The 15,802-nt window shown below is 32.8% G+C and overlaps 2 protein-coding genes across 2 annotated transcripts in view; one reads left to right on the top strand and one right to left on the bottom strand.

The window, feature by feature from the left end:
- The window catches only part of LOC142319769 (abl interactor 2-like), a 162,551-nt gene that overhangs the window by 70,190 nt on the left and 76,559 nt on the right, over window positions 1-15,802 (top strand). The gene's annotated exons all lie outside the window — the stretch shown is intronic.
- The window catches only part of LOC142319770 (uncharacterized), a 34,712-nt gene that overhangs the window by 3,390 nt on the left and 15,520 nt on the right, over window positions 1-15,802 (bottom strand). The window contains exon 3 of the mRNA XM_075357435.1: window positions 914-1,067. Coding sequence (XP_075213550.1) covers window positions 914-1,067 — 154 coding nt within the window. The remainder of the gene's footprint in view (window positions 1-913; window positions 1,068-15,802) is intronic.

The following is a 15,802-nucleotide window of genomic DNA, read 5'->3' as shown; positions in this document are numbered from 1 at the left end:
CTATCCTTTGAGCAATATTTTGAAATATGAATCTCCCTGCTCCCTTGATCGATTGTGACCATAATGAATTGGCATCAATGCTCCATATACAGAAATAATCATGCCAAATTTCATTCAAATTTGTTCATGAAGGATGAAGATGTCAAGCAAAAACAGACCAATATACATACTTTTATTCTTCTGGAGTTTTTCAATTGTAAAATTGTTTACTTTTTTCTTAAAGGGGTCATGAAATTTCAAGATTTACGTGTTCCTTCATTAAATTTTTAGCATACTTTACTTTATATAGTATACTGTACAGCTGCACAGTATAACTTTATAACTGTGAAAGTTAATATATATTTTTTGAAAAATTTTAAATTTTTTTAGTGTAATTTAATGCTTTTATTACAATTTAAGTTTTATTACCTTGCCTTCAACAGCAAAACTGTCATTTGGGTGATGGTCTTATAAAATTATCTGCTAACTACTGCAGACAGTGCTGATAACTGAATCCTAATGAACAAAATCGTACACACTGTTATTACAACCTCACAGTATTATTTCTTCTTTTTTATTTTCTACACACCGGTTTGAAATTTTTCTTTTGGATATTTTCTTTTTCTGAATAGAATTTATTTTTGTTAAAATGCTAAGATGGTTTTTTTGTTCAGAAAAAGGGCCCATTTTCCAGATTGTTCACCTATTAAAACTGAAAGATAAAATAAAATTTAGTTTCCTCTTGAATGGGGAACTTTGTACATAATGGGATTTAATTACCTATAACCACAGCAGATGCTACTGATATAATTTACAAAACAAATCCAATAATATCCTTGAGCTTTTGCAGTGAATAATTTTCTAAAATTAAAAAAAAAAGTAGTAATAATAAATTAACCAATTTAATGATTTAAATAATAAATTTAAAACATACTTTTTTCTTTTGGCACATTCTTCATAAAGTTCTGCACATGACTCTTCAAAATATAAAAATGGAAACTGTAAATTTTTTAATGATCTGCTTTCTCCATTAGTAGAACAATTTTCTAAGAATTTCTGTTCATTGAACGGTTCAGTAATGACACTTTCTGAAAATTAAAGCAATCTTTAGGAAAATTTTAGTTTATTTGCTTATTATTATACAATGAAATAGTGTTAAATCTTTATTTTGATCACATGAATACATTATGAATGGATTGATTATAGTAGACCACTGCTCCAGTAATTTCCTGGGCAGCATCACAAAATATATAATTAATTATAAAATAAAAATTGTTGCGATTCATATATGAAATTAAATTAAATTATGAAGTAATTTACATACTTGTACATGAAGGTAATAAATATAAAAAATAATACAAAATTATTAACAATTTATTTTGTAAAGTATAATGAAAAATATTTGAGTACATATTGTATATATACTTTGAACAGAAGTATAGAAAATTCTGAGCGTCTTTAATTAGCATAATTTTAAAAATTCTTAGAGAAAAAAAACTTTTTATGTATTTTAAATAAACTGAAGAAACATTTTTTAAATACTGTAGTTCAATAATAAATTGATAAAAAATGGCAATGGCAGCATAATAAGGCCTTTTCTCATAAGTGATGTGTTATATTGAGTTATATGAAAACAGCTCTGTTGTGTGATTTGATAGAAGTGGATATTGTTTGTTATTTCTTAATAAGTGGTTATTCTTTTTAGCAAAAATAACACATTCAGTTGTTATTACATGAATAATTTTTTTTACATAAAGAATCATTAAACAAAACTGTTTTAAATTTGGGTGAGATTCAAAAGCTGTATACATAGTCTAAGTTAGTAAAGTTTCTAAAGAACTCTAACATAAAGCATAACTTTTTCACATTAATATTTTATAATGGATTATAAAAATCCTGCCAAACAGTTTACATAAAATGGCTAATCATTTAGTAATTTTAAATATATTTAAACAAATTTTATTAACAAATATTGATAATAATAATAATAATTGCCATAATGTGAGAGGCAAAATAATTTAATAGTTGAAAAAAATATGGCCCATTTGTTCGAAAATATGCTATACAGTAATTCAATAAAAGCCACTTAAAATTGATTTATGTGGATTTTTTGCAAGAAAAAAGCATATTACAATATTGTTAGTTCTTAGATTAGGTTTTATTAGGAATAAGAGGCTTAGCTTTAACAACTGAGCAAATTGGCTTTTAGTTAAGACTTTGTACAATCCTCAATAACAAACAAAAGTACTTGGAGTTCAATAGACAGAGTCACTATCCCACTACACCCAAGAAAGCAGTGGAAAGTGGCTACCCTATCAGCTATTAGAATGTAATGTTATTGATGGAATGAAGATGGTAGCTGACCTGATTCCCATTGAAGGGATAAAGGATAAGTAAAGGAGATGGAATATGAAGAGATGAACAACCCACAGAGGAGCTGCATTAGACTTGTAGATTAGAGAAGTAGGAGTAATTGGAGGAAACATTGTAGTTATGATAATATTACACATATACATTAATTATAATCAGGAACATAACCAGTTCAAAACGGAAGGGGCAGCTTTCTGAATGTAATCTCCTTCATTGGATAAGGGTAGTCCATGAGGAGGGGGGTTACTATGCAATAATATATAATAACAAAAGGAAGAATAAAATATTTATTTTAAAAATCTAATTTTGTAACAATAGTTTGCAAGGATTCGATGCAAATTGACTGACTACAGCTTCAACTAATTGCTCCTCATTAGTGAAAACCCATTGTTGGAAAATGCTTAACATAGCTAATCCATTTAACCTGTTTTCACCAGCGGTGCTTCTTAGCCGTGTTTTAATATGATGAAGGGAACTAATTGAAGCTTGATAGTACTTAATGTGCAGGACTGTGAAAGTAATATCACCACAGCCTTTCTAACAGTCATATAAAACGATTTGCTCTTTTATAACCTCAATTATGTCTGGCACTTCCTGTTGCATCTGAGAAGCAGCAGTGGTATGTTGCTATGAAGTCCAGTGAGTTGACTTTGGATAAAGTTCGAGAAATTGAATAACATGCCAATGTCTTGTGGCAAGTTAGATGGGATGAGACAGAGTGTGGGTATTACATGCATGATCTCTTTCCAAATGTTGTTGGTTTGCGGACGCCTCTTGGGTACACTCTAATAAATATGTGACGCAATTTCTTTCTGGTCATGGTACTTTTAGGAACAGACTGCAGAAATTCGGCCTGGTAGATTCTGAGATGTGTTCTCAGTGTGGACAATTGGATGACACCTACCATGTTTTTTATGAATGCTAGAAGTACGAGTTAATGCGCATGGAGACCATCTGTCAGCTTGATAATATCGGCTCGATGTTGGATCTGCGTGTAAACTGGAGGAGCCAGGCCAAATGGGGCAATAGTGGAGAGTTTTATAGTATACTTAACAAAAGAAAGGATGACTGAGGAGATGTAGAGCCGTGGTTGGATTTCTCTTGTATTATGTTTTGTTTTATAAATTGTTTTTGTTGTGTTTGTTTTTTGGTTTCAGTGTTACTGTGATGTTATTGTTCCATGTAGTATTTTTATGTTTCGTGTTGTGTGTTGAACTCACTTTTACCTTTTACGGATAGGTAGTTTAGTTCCTTTGTTTAGTTAAGTTCTTTCAGTCACTTAAGACTCTGTAAAATGTGTTTTGTTTTGAGTTCATTAATAGTAGTACACCGAAGTAAATGTCACTCGTCGCATCGGTGGGATCCTGGCAGAGACGGACTGAAATATGTCAAAAGCCAAGGTTTTGGAGATGACCTCTGGTAAAGCCATAAGGGCTAGGAATGTAGGGGGTGGTGGAGAATGTCTTTCCCCTATGGGGGGTCAGCATGTACCTCATTCCACATTTTGAACCACAATTCCTTTCTCCTTCAACTTCTAAATTGTAGAAAGTTACACAAGATGACTTCATCTTGTGTAATGAATGGAGTGAAAGTACTTACTTTCACTCCATTCATCCAATGAAACACATCTGATGTTAATTGGATAGAAATTTATCAGTGGAAATGCAGTTAATTTTTCTGCAGAAAATCTTACTTCTAAAGATGATATGGAATCTTTTCTAAAATTTGGTTGGATTTTTGGCTGAACGATTGCTTCTATGCTTCTGTTGGTCAGCAATGGGGGTGCTGGTTATATCAACATTCAAATACATTGCAATGTCGCCTGTTTGTTTAAAATGGTAGTTGTGGTGTTCTCCACATTTTCCCGATTAACTCCTAGCATGTCAAGAATAGTTTGAATGTGCTAGTTGGCCTTGACTGTGTCAAAAACACAAAGGCAAATGTTCTTCAATTGAAGGGCATTTGCTATGGGTTTCATTATAGCGGAATACTTAGCAATTAATGCTAGTGACACAATAAATGAAAATCTACACACTGCTGCATCTATTTGATAAGCATTTTTTCTTAATGCTGCATTTTCCTCTTCAGCTAAGGTCTCTAATGCATTTACAATACCAACGAAGTGATCCTTAAAAATACAGATGCTCTTTTTTTTCTCTGATCACCTAGTCACAGAATCTAGAAATGCTAACAATAAGCTTGTGTCCTAAACGGACTTGTGCAAAACTGTTATATCTCTTTGATAGTTCTAATGCAGTTTCAAATTTCTGGAAATGTTTAAGTCATTCATAACAAGGTTAAGTGTGAGTAGGGCTATGGAATTAGAAGTTTTTTTTGTACTTTTGTCTCAAGATCGCCATGTCATGTCATGTCTTTTCCAGACATGGTGGAACATCTGTTGAAGCCTAACCCCACACGCTTATCACGGTCTAGGTTTAAGTTTGTCACAAAATCTTCAATGGTTTTGGAACATCTGTTGAAGCCTAACCCCACACGCTTATCACGGTCTAGGTTTAAGTTTGTCACAAAATCTTCAATGGTTTTGGCAGCACTCTTGGTGTTAAGTACAAGCTCTACAAAGTCTAAAAATTCTTCTTTGATTTTGTTGGCCTTTTCATTGAAGAAATGTAATCCAGCTGTTATTTGCCAGGAATATCCCTGGTTTTGTCAGCCAAAATGCTATAAACATTTTTTTTTTTTGTCTTCAGTCATTTGACTGGTTTGATGCAGCTCTCCAAGATTCCCTATCTAGTGCTAGTCGTTTCATTTCAGTATACCCTCTACATCCTACATCCCTAACAATTTGTTTTACATATTCCAAACGTGGCCTGCCTACACAATTTTTTCCTTCTACCTGTCCTTCCAATATTAAAGCGACTATTCCAGGATGCCTTAGTATGTGGCCTATAAGTCTGTCTCTTCTTTTAACTATATTTTTCCAAATGCTTCTTTCTTCATCTATTTGTCGCAATACCTCTTCATTTGTCACTTTATCCACCCATCTGATTTTTAACATTCTCCTATAGCACCACATTTCAAAAGCTTCTAATCTTTTCTTCTCAGATACTCCGATCGTCCAAGTTTCACTTCCATATAAAGCGACACTCCAAACATATGCTCTCAAAAACTTTTTCCTGACATTTAAATTAATTTTTGATGTAAACAAATTATATTTCTTACTGAAGGCTCGTTTCACTTGTGCTATTCAGCATTTTATATCGCTCCTGCTTCGTCCATCTTTAGTAATTCTACTTCCCAAATAACAAAATTCTTCTACCTCCATAATCTTTTCTCCTCCTATTTTCACATTCAGTGGTCCATCTTTGTTATTTCTACTACATTTCATTACTTTTGTTTTCTTCTTGTTTATTTTCATGCGATAGTTCTTGAGTAGGACTTCATCTATCTCGTTCATTGTTTCTTCTAAATCCTTTTTATTCTCGGCTAGAATTACTATATCATCGGCAAATCGTAGCATCTTTATCTTTTCACCTTGTACTGTTACTCCGAATCTAAATTGTTCTTTAACATCATTAACTGCTAGATGCATGTAAAGATTAAAAAGTAACAGAGATAGGGAACATCCTTGTTGGACTTCCTTTCTTATTAAGGCTTCTTTCTTATGTTCTTCAATTATTACTGTTGCTGTTTGGTTCCCGTACATGTTAGCAATTGTTCTTCTATCTCTGTATTTGAACCCTAATTTTTTTAAAATGTTGAACATTTTATTCCAGTCTATGTTATTGAATGCCTTTTCTAGGTCTATAAATGCCAAGTATGTTGGTTTGTTTTCCTTTAATCTTCCTTCTACTATTAATCTGAGGCCTAAAATTGCTTCCCTTGTCCCTATACTTTTCCTGAAACCAAATTGGTCTTCCATTAACCCTTCTTCCACTCTCCTCTCAATTCTTCTGTATAGAATTCTAGTTAAGATTTTTGATGCATGACTAGTTAAACTAATTGTTCTGTATTCTTCACATTTATCTGCCCCTGCTTTCTTTGGTATCATGACTATAACACTTTTTTTGAAGTCTGACGGAAATTCCCCTTTTTCATAAATATTACACACCAGTTTGTATAATCTATCAATCGCTAACTCACCTGCACTCTGCAGTAATTCTACAGGTACTCCGTCTATTCCAGGAGCCTTTCTGCCATTTAAATCTTTTAACGCTCTCTTAAATTCAGATCTCAGTATTGTTTCTCCCATTTCATCCTCCTCAACTTCCTCTTCTTCCTCTATAACACCATTTTCTAATTCATTTCCTCCGTATAACTCTTCAATATATTCCACCCATCTATCGACTTTACCTTTCGTATTATATATCGGTGTACCATCTTTGTTTAACACATTATTAGATTTTAATTTATGTACCCCAAAATTTTCCTTAACTTTCCTGTATGCTCCGTCTATTTTACCAATGTTCATTTCTCTTTCCACTTCTGAACACTTTTCTTTAATCCACTCTTCTTTTGCCAGTTTGCACTTCCTGTTTATAGCATTTCTTAATTGCCGATAGTTCCTTTTTACTTTCTTCATCACTAGCATTCTTATATTTTCTACGTTCATCCATCAGCTGCAATATATCGTCTGAAACCCAAGGTTTTCTACCAGTTCTCATTATTCCGCCTAAGTTTGCTTCTGCTGATTTAAGAATTTCCTTTTTAACATTCTCCCATTCTTCTTCTACATTTTCTACCTTATCTTTTTTACTCAGACCTCTTGCGATGTCCTCCTCAAAAATCTTCTTTACCTCCTCTTCCTCAAGCTTCTCTAAATTCCACCGATTCATCTAACACCTTTTCTTCAGGTTTTTAAACCCCAATCTACATTTCATTATCACCAAATTATGGTCGCTATCAATGTCTGCTCCAGGGTAAGTTTTGCAGTCAACGAGTTGATTTCTAAATCTTTGCTTAACCATGATATAATCTATCTGATACCTTGCAGTATCGCCTGGCTTTTTCCCCCGTTCGGATCTCCGGGTGGGGACTACTAAGGAAGGGGTCACCAGAAAATTAAAAAATAACATTCTACGAGTCGGAGCGTGGAATGTTAGAAGCTTAAAAAAGGTTGGTAGGCTAGAAAATTTAAAAAGGGATGTAGAAAAGGTTATGAAAGGGCCCGGGAAAACTTTGTGATACAATCTCTGTAAATATATAATAATTTTTATGAGGCTGTTATTCTTTCACGCAAAATCTACACGGCCGATCGAGGTGAAATTTTGTACTAACATAGGTTTTATAACCGAAAAGAATTTACGACTATTACCGTAACGAAATATTCCATCGTTTCATGACGGTAATCGTTTAAATTGCTTGCGGTAACAACCGGATTATGTTCCTTTCCTATATTTAAATTTACTACGGTCAAACCGTTGATCGATCGAATTCTGACACAATTTACAGTTTTTGAAATTAAATTTTCTACAAAAAACGGTCTCTCTCTATCTTTTGCGATACTATTTGGATTATCGGTAAATATACCTTTGAATGTTCGGCGTACATTCCTTTAGACTTGCCCTTTAGATTCAAACACCTTCAGTTTTCAAATAAAGTCGCTTGCTTTATGCTCATGTAGAAACAACGTATATATATATTCCAGAGAGAAGAACTGTAATTCTGTATGCAATTTCAGCGTTTAGATTAAAGAAAATTGGTCATTTTCTTGTGGTGTTTGTCGGATAACGCTATGAATCGTGCAAAGTACATTTTTACCCGTACGAAAGAGAGTAGAAATAACGCTCAATTACAGTTATTTTTTTTAATAGTTTTCTTATGTTCGAAATCCTATTTAGATGAAATTTAGTAACTGAAATCTGATAAACTTCCCGTTATCCAATCAAGATGAAATTTCACGCGTATGCAAAACACGTGTTTTGCATTTCACGTGTGTCATCTAAACAGGATTTCGAACATAAGAAAACTATTAAAAAAAATCATACACGTTTGGCACGAATGATAATATAATATACCATATTTAATATCGTTCTAAAACAAACACGTCGAACATTTGTAAAAACATATTTATTTGTTTACTTACGAGTAACAAATCATATGTTTCGGTAACTAAGGGTGTGTTGTGGCAACGAAACGATTTTGTTACGATTAGAAAATGGATTTGTTACTATCAACTGTCGTTACTGATTTTTTACTATAAGTTATCTGATTTTGTTACGACGACAAACCGATTTTTTGTCGTAAGCAAATGAATTCTGTTACTATAACAAAATCATTTTTCTTCGTGTAGTGTAGATTCTCATCGGAACAAAAGATGAAACTAGAGTACAAAACAAAAAAAAAACTGCAACACACCGTAAAATACGGTCGGAGAAAAGCTTTTCGCCTTTTCGCTTTCATTCGTTCTGATGAATAGCGAGCGAATGAAAGCGAAAAGGCAAAACGGGCGAGATTTGACGAGTTGATTTTTAGCGGGCGAAAGTTGAGTTTTTATTTTATTTATTACGCGCCCGCTACTAGAGTAAGAAAGAATGAGAAAAAATTATAAACCGATGTGAACGAATCGATAGCATTTGAACGAACAAGCGAAGGCGGGAGAGCAAAAAGTAAAAATAAATAAATTTAAAAAATGGTATTCTTTTAAAAAAATTTCTCTAAAAAGTAGGAAATAATTTTTCAGTAACTGTAATATAATCAAAGTAATTTTCAATATTTGTAAAAAAAAAATCCATTGCGGCTCATAAAATTTTACTGAAGAATTGGAATAGGTGTTCTGCGAGGATTAATAAAGCTAAAAATGCGAACGAACGTAAATTAAAATGATAAAACTAAGTAATATTTTGTGAGCGCAAAATTTTTACTAATGTTGAAAATTTTTACAAATTACAAATATTTTCTAGTTTTTAGAGCAATTTCGTTTTAAAAGAAGCCCATTGTTTAACAATTTAAAAAATTTTTTGTACGTAAATATATCAAAAATAAGATACAAACCCTTTTGGGGCATAACTATCAATATTCCTGCAGAAGTAATTTTTAAAATGTTATCAATATCCTTTTATGTAAAATGTTACATACACGCGCGCGCGCACACACACACACACACACACGTTAGGATTCAGTATGTAGCATATGTAAGCATTATTAGTGGTATGTATTCCTGGTTGACGTCTTTGTTACGTATGTTATTTTATTCAGTTTTAATTAAAAAATCACTGTTAGCATTTACACTTAACATTGGCTAATATAATATAATTCTGGAAGAATATTTATATTGAAATAATTTTTTTATACGTATAATAAAATAAAAAGTTTGTTTTTAAAAAAAATATTTATCGTTAAGAAATAACTGTGTATATGTGTGTGTCTCTATCTCTCTGCGCGTGTTACATGATAATTAGATGTACAGTTAAACCCACCTAGGTCTAGTGGTCCATATTTTTACATGGATTTGAATACTAGATCGTGGATACCGGTGTTCTTTGGTGGTTGGGTTTCAATTAACCACACATCTCAGGAATGGTCGAACTGAGAATGTACAAGACTACACTTCGTTTACACTCATGCAAATCATCCTCATTCATCCTCTGAAGAATTATCTAAACGGTAGTTACCGGAGGCTAAACAGGAAAAAGAAAGTAGTAAGGCATAATACTTCCTGGTGATGGGCCTGCCTTTTTCCAGTAGTCTATGAGTACCACATCACAAGAATCCCAAAAAAACATAGCCATGACTTTTCCTGCAGATGGAACTATTTTCCATTTTCTTTGGTACACTTTCACCTGTTCCCATTTACAATTTAGACTGCTATTTGGTTTCTGGCCTGTATTGGTGAATTCACGTTTCATTTACTGTTATAAAATGTTGAATAAATTCAGTAGAATTGCATTTAAATAAGTTTAAGTTTGTGCAAATATCTTTTTAATAACATTTTTCATTATCCATCATAATCACTTTCTCCGTTACTTTTACTATAGTTTTATCAGTGCTTTCTTGATGAGTATTTAAAATCATAATCCTTACATAGTTATACCTAAAACAATATTACCCTAAAATATGTAATTGGTTTTTATACTGCAAGATAAAAATTATTAAAAAAAAAACAGACTACTCCTGATTGTACACATCTACCTAGAATAACAAAAAATAGTCGAGCGAGTTTTTCTTTATTTTAATGGCATTTTTTTCAGATTCATTAGTATAAAAAAATTAGGGTTCAAATACAGAGATAGAAGAACAATTGCTAACATGTACAAGAACCAAACAGCAACAGTAATTGAAGAACATAAGAAAGAAGCCGTAATAAGAAAGGGAGTCCGACAAGGGTGTTCCTTATCTCCGTTACTTTTTAATCTTTACATGGAACTAGCTGTTAATGATGTTAAAGAACAATTTAGATTCGGAGTAACAGTACAAGGTGAAAAGATAAAGATTCTACGATTTGCCGATGATATAGTTATTCTAGCCGAGAGTAAAAAGGATTTAGAAGAAACAATGAACGGCATAGATGAAGTCCTACGCAAGAACTATCGCGTGAAAATAAACAAGAACAAAACAAAAGTAATGAAATGTAGTAGAAATAACAAAGATGGACCGCTGAATGTGAAAATAGGAGGAGAAAAGATTATGGAGGTAGAAGACAACTTATCTCTATTTATTGCCTTATCTCTCAACTTATTAACTCAACTTATTATCTCTATTTAATGCCGTCTCCTCTTGAAACTCTTACTTTAAATGTATAATGTACTGAATTCTGTTTTCCAATTTACAAAATCCCCACACAGATTTAAACTTTACTGTATGTGTGGAGAATGTAGTTCCTGAATTCGAGAAGTTTAATATATTTTTCATATATGGAGTGTGTCGATGAATATTAGTTTTCATACTTCTCTTATTTGATTCAGTACTAAATACAGGTAGTATACAGAGTGTTTATAAAAACGAAAAAACTTTATACCAGCATAAGTCCAAACACGCTTAGTTTACAGGCTATCCATTTTCTATTTTTAACATAAAAATTTATTTATCAGGTATGATTACCTAATCATAACAAAATCATGGTTTGTGTACGGCTACAGTACTTCCAATTTTAAATTTACAAAAATAATAAATGTAATCTCTCAATCCATTTCAAAATTGCGGTCATGTAATCTTTTTAATTGTTAATATCTTTGTAAGTGAGTCACACTACATTAAAATACCAGTTTTCATTTTCTCCCAAAGAAAATAAAATAACTGGACATGATATCAACTGGAATAATTTTATTAGCGTTACTGTGTAATAATTTTGAAAATATTACAGTACATAAATTATCATTGAAACCTTGAAAATATTACTTAATATTTATCACGCTGTTGATTGGATTTTGTAAACCTATCAGATTGTTATAGCACATCTAGAAGCACATCAAAAGGAGTATAATGTAACACGACTCTTTATAAATTACTTTTCAAGTTTTATTTGTTATTTATTATTATTATGCTTTTACGGCCAACATGAGACCATTTAAGTCAATTTTAGTTGGATCTTTTCTGAGAAAAGCGTGTTATTTTACTCTTCCGAACTGCCCAGTATTTCTTCATCCGTTCAGATCTTGCTTTCTTTTCTTCATCCGTAAACACCCTCTTCGTTGTATTTTGTCGTTTGTCTAAATCTAATGCTTTTGTCTTTTAGCTTTGTAACTTTTCCAGTTTTATTCTGTAGGTCGGTCTGGGAAATTCCCAATTCTTTCATATCTTCTCTAATTTCTTTGATCCATCCTACTTCTAGCTTTTGGAACCAGAGCTTTTCAATTATATTTCTTGACGGTCTTGTTTCCGGTGTCCTTATGAGATGACCAAAGAAAGAGATTCTTTTTTTCCGCATAGTATCAGTAACAGGCTCTATTTCTCGATACACCACCTCATTTGGCACAATCCACCATCGGTCTTCCTTTTGGTGTTTTTTATCGATACACGTTCTGACAATTCTCCTCTCTATTTTCAGAATTTTATCGATTCGGTTTTTCTGAGTGATTTTGAAAAGGGTCTCGCTTCCGTAGGTGACTTCTGGCTGAACTACAGTTTTATAACGTTTAAGTTTTGTTTTAGCGGAAAGGCATTTTTTGTTATATGTTGACCGAGTTAATTTTTGGGATTTAATCATTTTATTTGTCCTGTTTTGGCATGTCACTTTTTCATTTAAATTATAAGTAAGTTATTATTTTCCCTAGATATTTAAATTGTTTTACTATTTTAATTTTCTGATTGTTTACCATAATGTGCTCTATTACCAGAGGATCTATGGCCATTAGTTCAGTTTTTTCGAAAGAGATATGAAGCCCTATCTTTTGTGCTAGGTTTTGAAGGCTCATGATTTGCGTTTTGGCTTCTTGAATATTATTTGCTAAAAGAGCGAGGTCATCTGTAAATCCTAGGCGATTTAGTGCGATGGAGTTTTTCTTAGTACCCATTTTTATATTTTTGGGATTTATTTCATACCATTTTCTCATGACAAATTCGAGGGCGCAGTTAAAAAGGAGTGGTGAGAGGCCGTCTCCTTGCCTCAATCCAGTTTTTATGTAGAAGGGTCGAGAGAGTTCACCTCTGAATTTTACTCTGGACTGGGTATCGGTTAAAGTTAATTTTATCATGTTTACGAGTTTAGGGTGAAGGCTCAGGTTTCTCAGAATATTCAGCATGGATGGTCGGTGTATACAATCATAGGCCCTTTTAAAGTCGACGAAGGTGATTATTAGTTGTTTTTTCCGTCTTTTATATAAGTCCATCATAAGTTTTAGGAATATTATTTATTATTATATCATGATCGTATAATTTTCATATAGCATTGTTTCAAAATAATTTACTGCTCTAAAATTCTTATAATTTATCCAAAACACGTACTGGTGAAAGAATTAGGAAAAAGACAAAAAAAATTAAACACATATTATTATTTCCCTATCCAATATAGATAATGTATGTAATATACACTAGAAGAATATACACTTGAAAAAAGCCAGGCGATACTGCAAGGTATCAGATAGATTATATCATGGTTAAGCAAAGATTTAGAAATCAACTCGTTGACTGCAAAACTTACCCTGGAGCAGACATTGATAGCGACCATAATTTGGTGATAATGAAATGTAGATTGGGGTTTAAAAACCTGAAGAAAAGGTGTCAGATGAATCGGTGGAATTTAGAGAAGCTTGAGGAAGAGGAGGTAAAGAAGATTTTTGAGGAGGACATCGCAAGAGGTCTGAGTAAAAAAGATAAGGTAGAAAATGTAGAAGAAGAATGGGAGAATGTTAAAAAGGAAATTCTTAAATCAGCAGAAGCAAACTTAGGCGGAATAAAGAGAACTGGTAGAAAACCTTGGGTTTCAGACGATATATTGCAGCTGATGGATGAACGTAGAAAATATAAGAATGCTAGTGATGAAGAAAGTAAAAGGAACTATCGGCAATTAAGAAATGCTATAAACAGGAAGTGCAAACTGGTGAAAGAGGAGTGGATTAATGAAAAGTGTTCAGAAGTGGAAAGAGAAATGAACATCAGTAAAATAGACGGAGCATACAGGAAAGTTAAGGAAAATTTTGGGGTACATAAATTAAAATCTAATAATGTGTTAAACAAAGATGGTACACCGATATATAATACGAAAGGTAAAGTCGATAGATGGGTGGAATATGTTGAAGAGTTATACGGAGGAAATGAATTAGAAAATGGTGTTATAGAGGAAGAAGAGGAAGTTGAGGAGGATGAAATGGGAGAAACAATACTGAGATCTGAATTTAAGAGAGCATTAAAAGATTTAAATGGCAGAAAGGCTCCTGGAATAGACGGAGTACCTGTAGAATTACTGCGGAGTACAGGTGAGTTAGCGATTGATAGATTATACAAACTGGTGTGTAATATTTATGAAAAAGGGGAATTTCCATCAGACTTCAAAAAAAGTGTTATAGTCATGATACCAAAGAAAGCAGGGGCAGATAAATGTGAAGAATACAGAACAATTAGTTTAACTAGTCATGCATCAAAAATCTTAACTAGAATTCTATACAGAAGAATTGAGAGGAGAGTGGAAGAAGGGTTAATGGAAGACCAATTTGGCTCAGGAAAAGTATATGGACAAGGGAAGCAATTTTAGGCCTCAGATTAATAGTAGAAGGAAGATTAAAGGAAAACAAACCAACATACTTGGCATTTATAGACCTAGAAAAGGCATTCAATAACATAGACTGGAATAAAATGTTCAACATTTTAAAAAAATTAGGGTTCAAATACAGAGATAGAAGAACAATTGCTAACATGTACGGGAACCAAACAGCAACAGTAATAATTGAAGAACATAAGAAAGAAGCCTTAATAAGAAAGGAAGTCCAACAAGGATGTTCCCTATCTCTGTTACTTTTTAATCTTTACATGCATCTAGCAGTTAATGATGTTAAAGAACAATTTAGATTCGGAGTAACAGTACAAGGTGAAAAGATAAAGATGCTACGATTTGCTGATGATATAGTAATTCTAGCCGAGAATAAAAAGGATTTAGAAGAAACAATGAACGACATAGATGAAGTCCTACTCAAGAACTATCGCATGAAAATAAACAAGAAGAAAACAAAAGTAATGAAATGTAGTAGAAATAACAAAGATGGACCACTGAATGTGAAAATAGGAGGAGAAAAGATTATGGAGGTAGAAGAATTTTGTTATTTGGGAAGTAGAATTACTAAAGATGGACGAAGCAGGAGCGATATAAAATGCTGAATAGCACAAGTGAAACGAGCCTTCAGTAAGAAATATAATTTGTTTACATCAAAAATTAATTTAAATGTCAGGAAAAAATTTTTGAGAGCATATGTTTGGAGTGTCGCTTTATATGGAAGTGAAACTTGGACGATCGGAGTATCTGAGAAGAAAATATTAGAAGCTTTTGAAATGTGGTGCTATAGGAGAATGTTAAAAATCAGATGGGTGGATAAAGTGACAAATGAAGAGGTATTGCGACAAATAGATGAAGAAAGAAGCATTTGGAAAAATATAGTTAAAAGAAGAGACAGACTTATAGGCCACATACTAAGGCATCCTGGAATAGTCGCTTTAATATTGGAAGGACAGGTAGAAGGGAAAAATTGTGTAGGCAGGCCACGTTTGGAGTATGTAAAACAAATTGTTGGGGATGTAGGATGTAGAGGGTATACTGAAATGAAACGACTAGCACTAGATAGGGAATCTTGGAGAGCTGCATCAAACCAGTCAAATGATTGAAGACAAAAAAAAAAAATTGCTTCATCAATCTCTTCGTATACACACTCTACCTCATCATCATCATGGGCGCTTGTAGGCATATAGACGTTAACAATCGTTGTCGGTTTAGGTTTTAGGCTATAAACATAAGCTTTTTTAACCCTTGTAATGATGTGATCCCTGATTATAGTGTCACATAGATCAGTTATTTAATTTTGGATGATAGGCAATTGGTATGATGTGTTTTTCAGTTCATGCTCAAAATGGT

Source organism: Lycorma delicatula, chromosome 2 (genome assembly GCF_047948215.1).
Source record: "Lycorma delicatula isolate Av1 chromosome 2, ASM4794821v1, whole genome shotgun sequence".
In the NCBI taxonomy this organism is placed as follows: domain Eukaryota; kingdom Metazoa; phylum Arthropoda; class Insecta; order Hemiptera; family Fulgoridae; genus Lycorma; species Lycorma delicatula.
The sequence above is the reverse complement of the archived record's forward strand: the minus strand, read 5'-3'. Positions and strand labels throughout refer to the sequence as shown.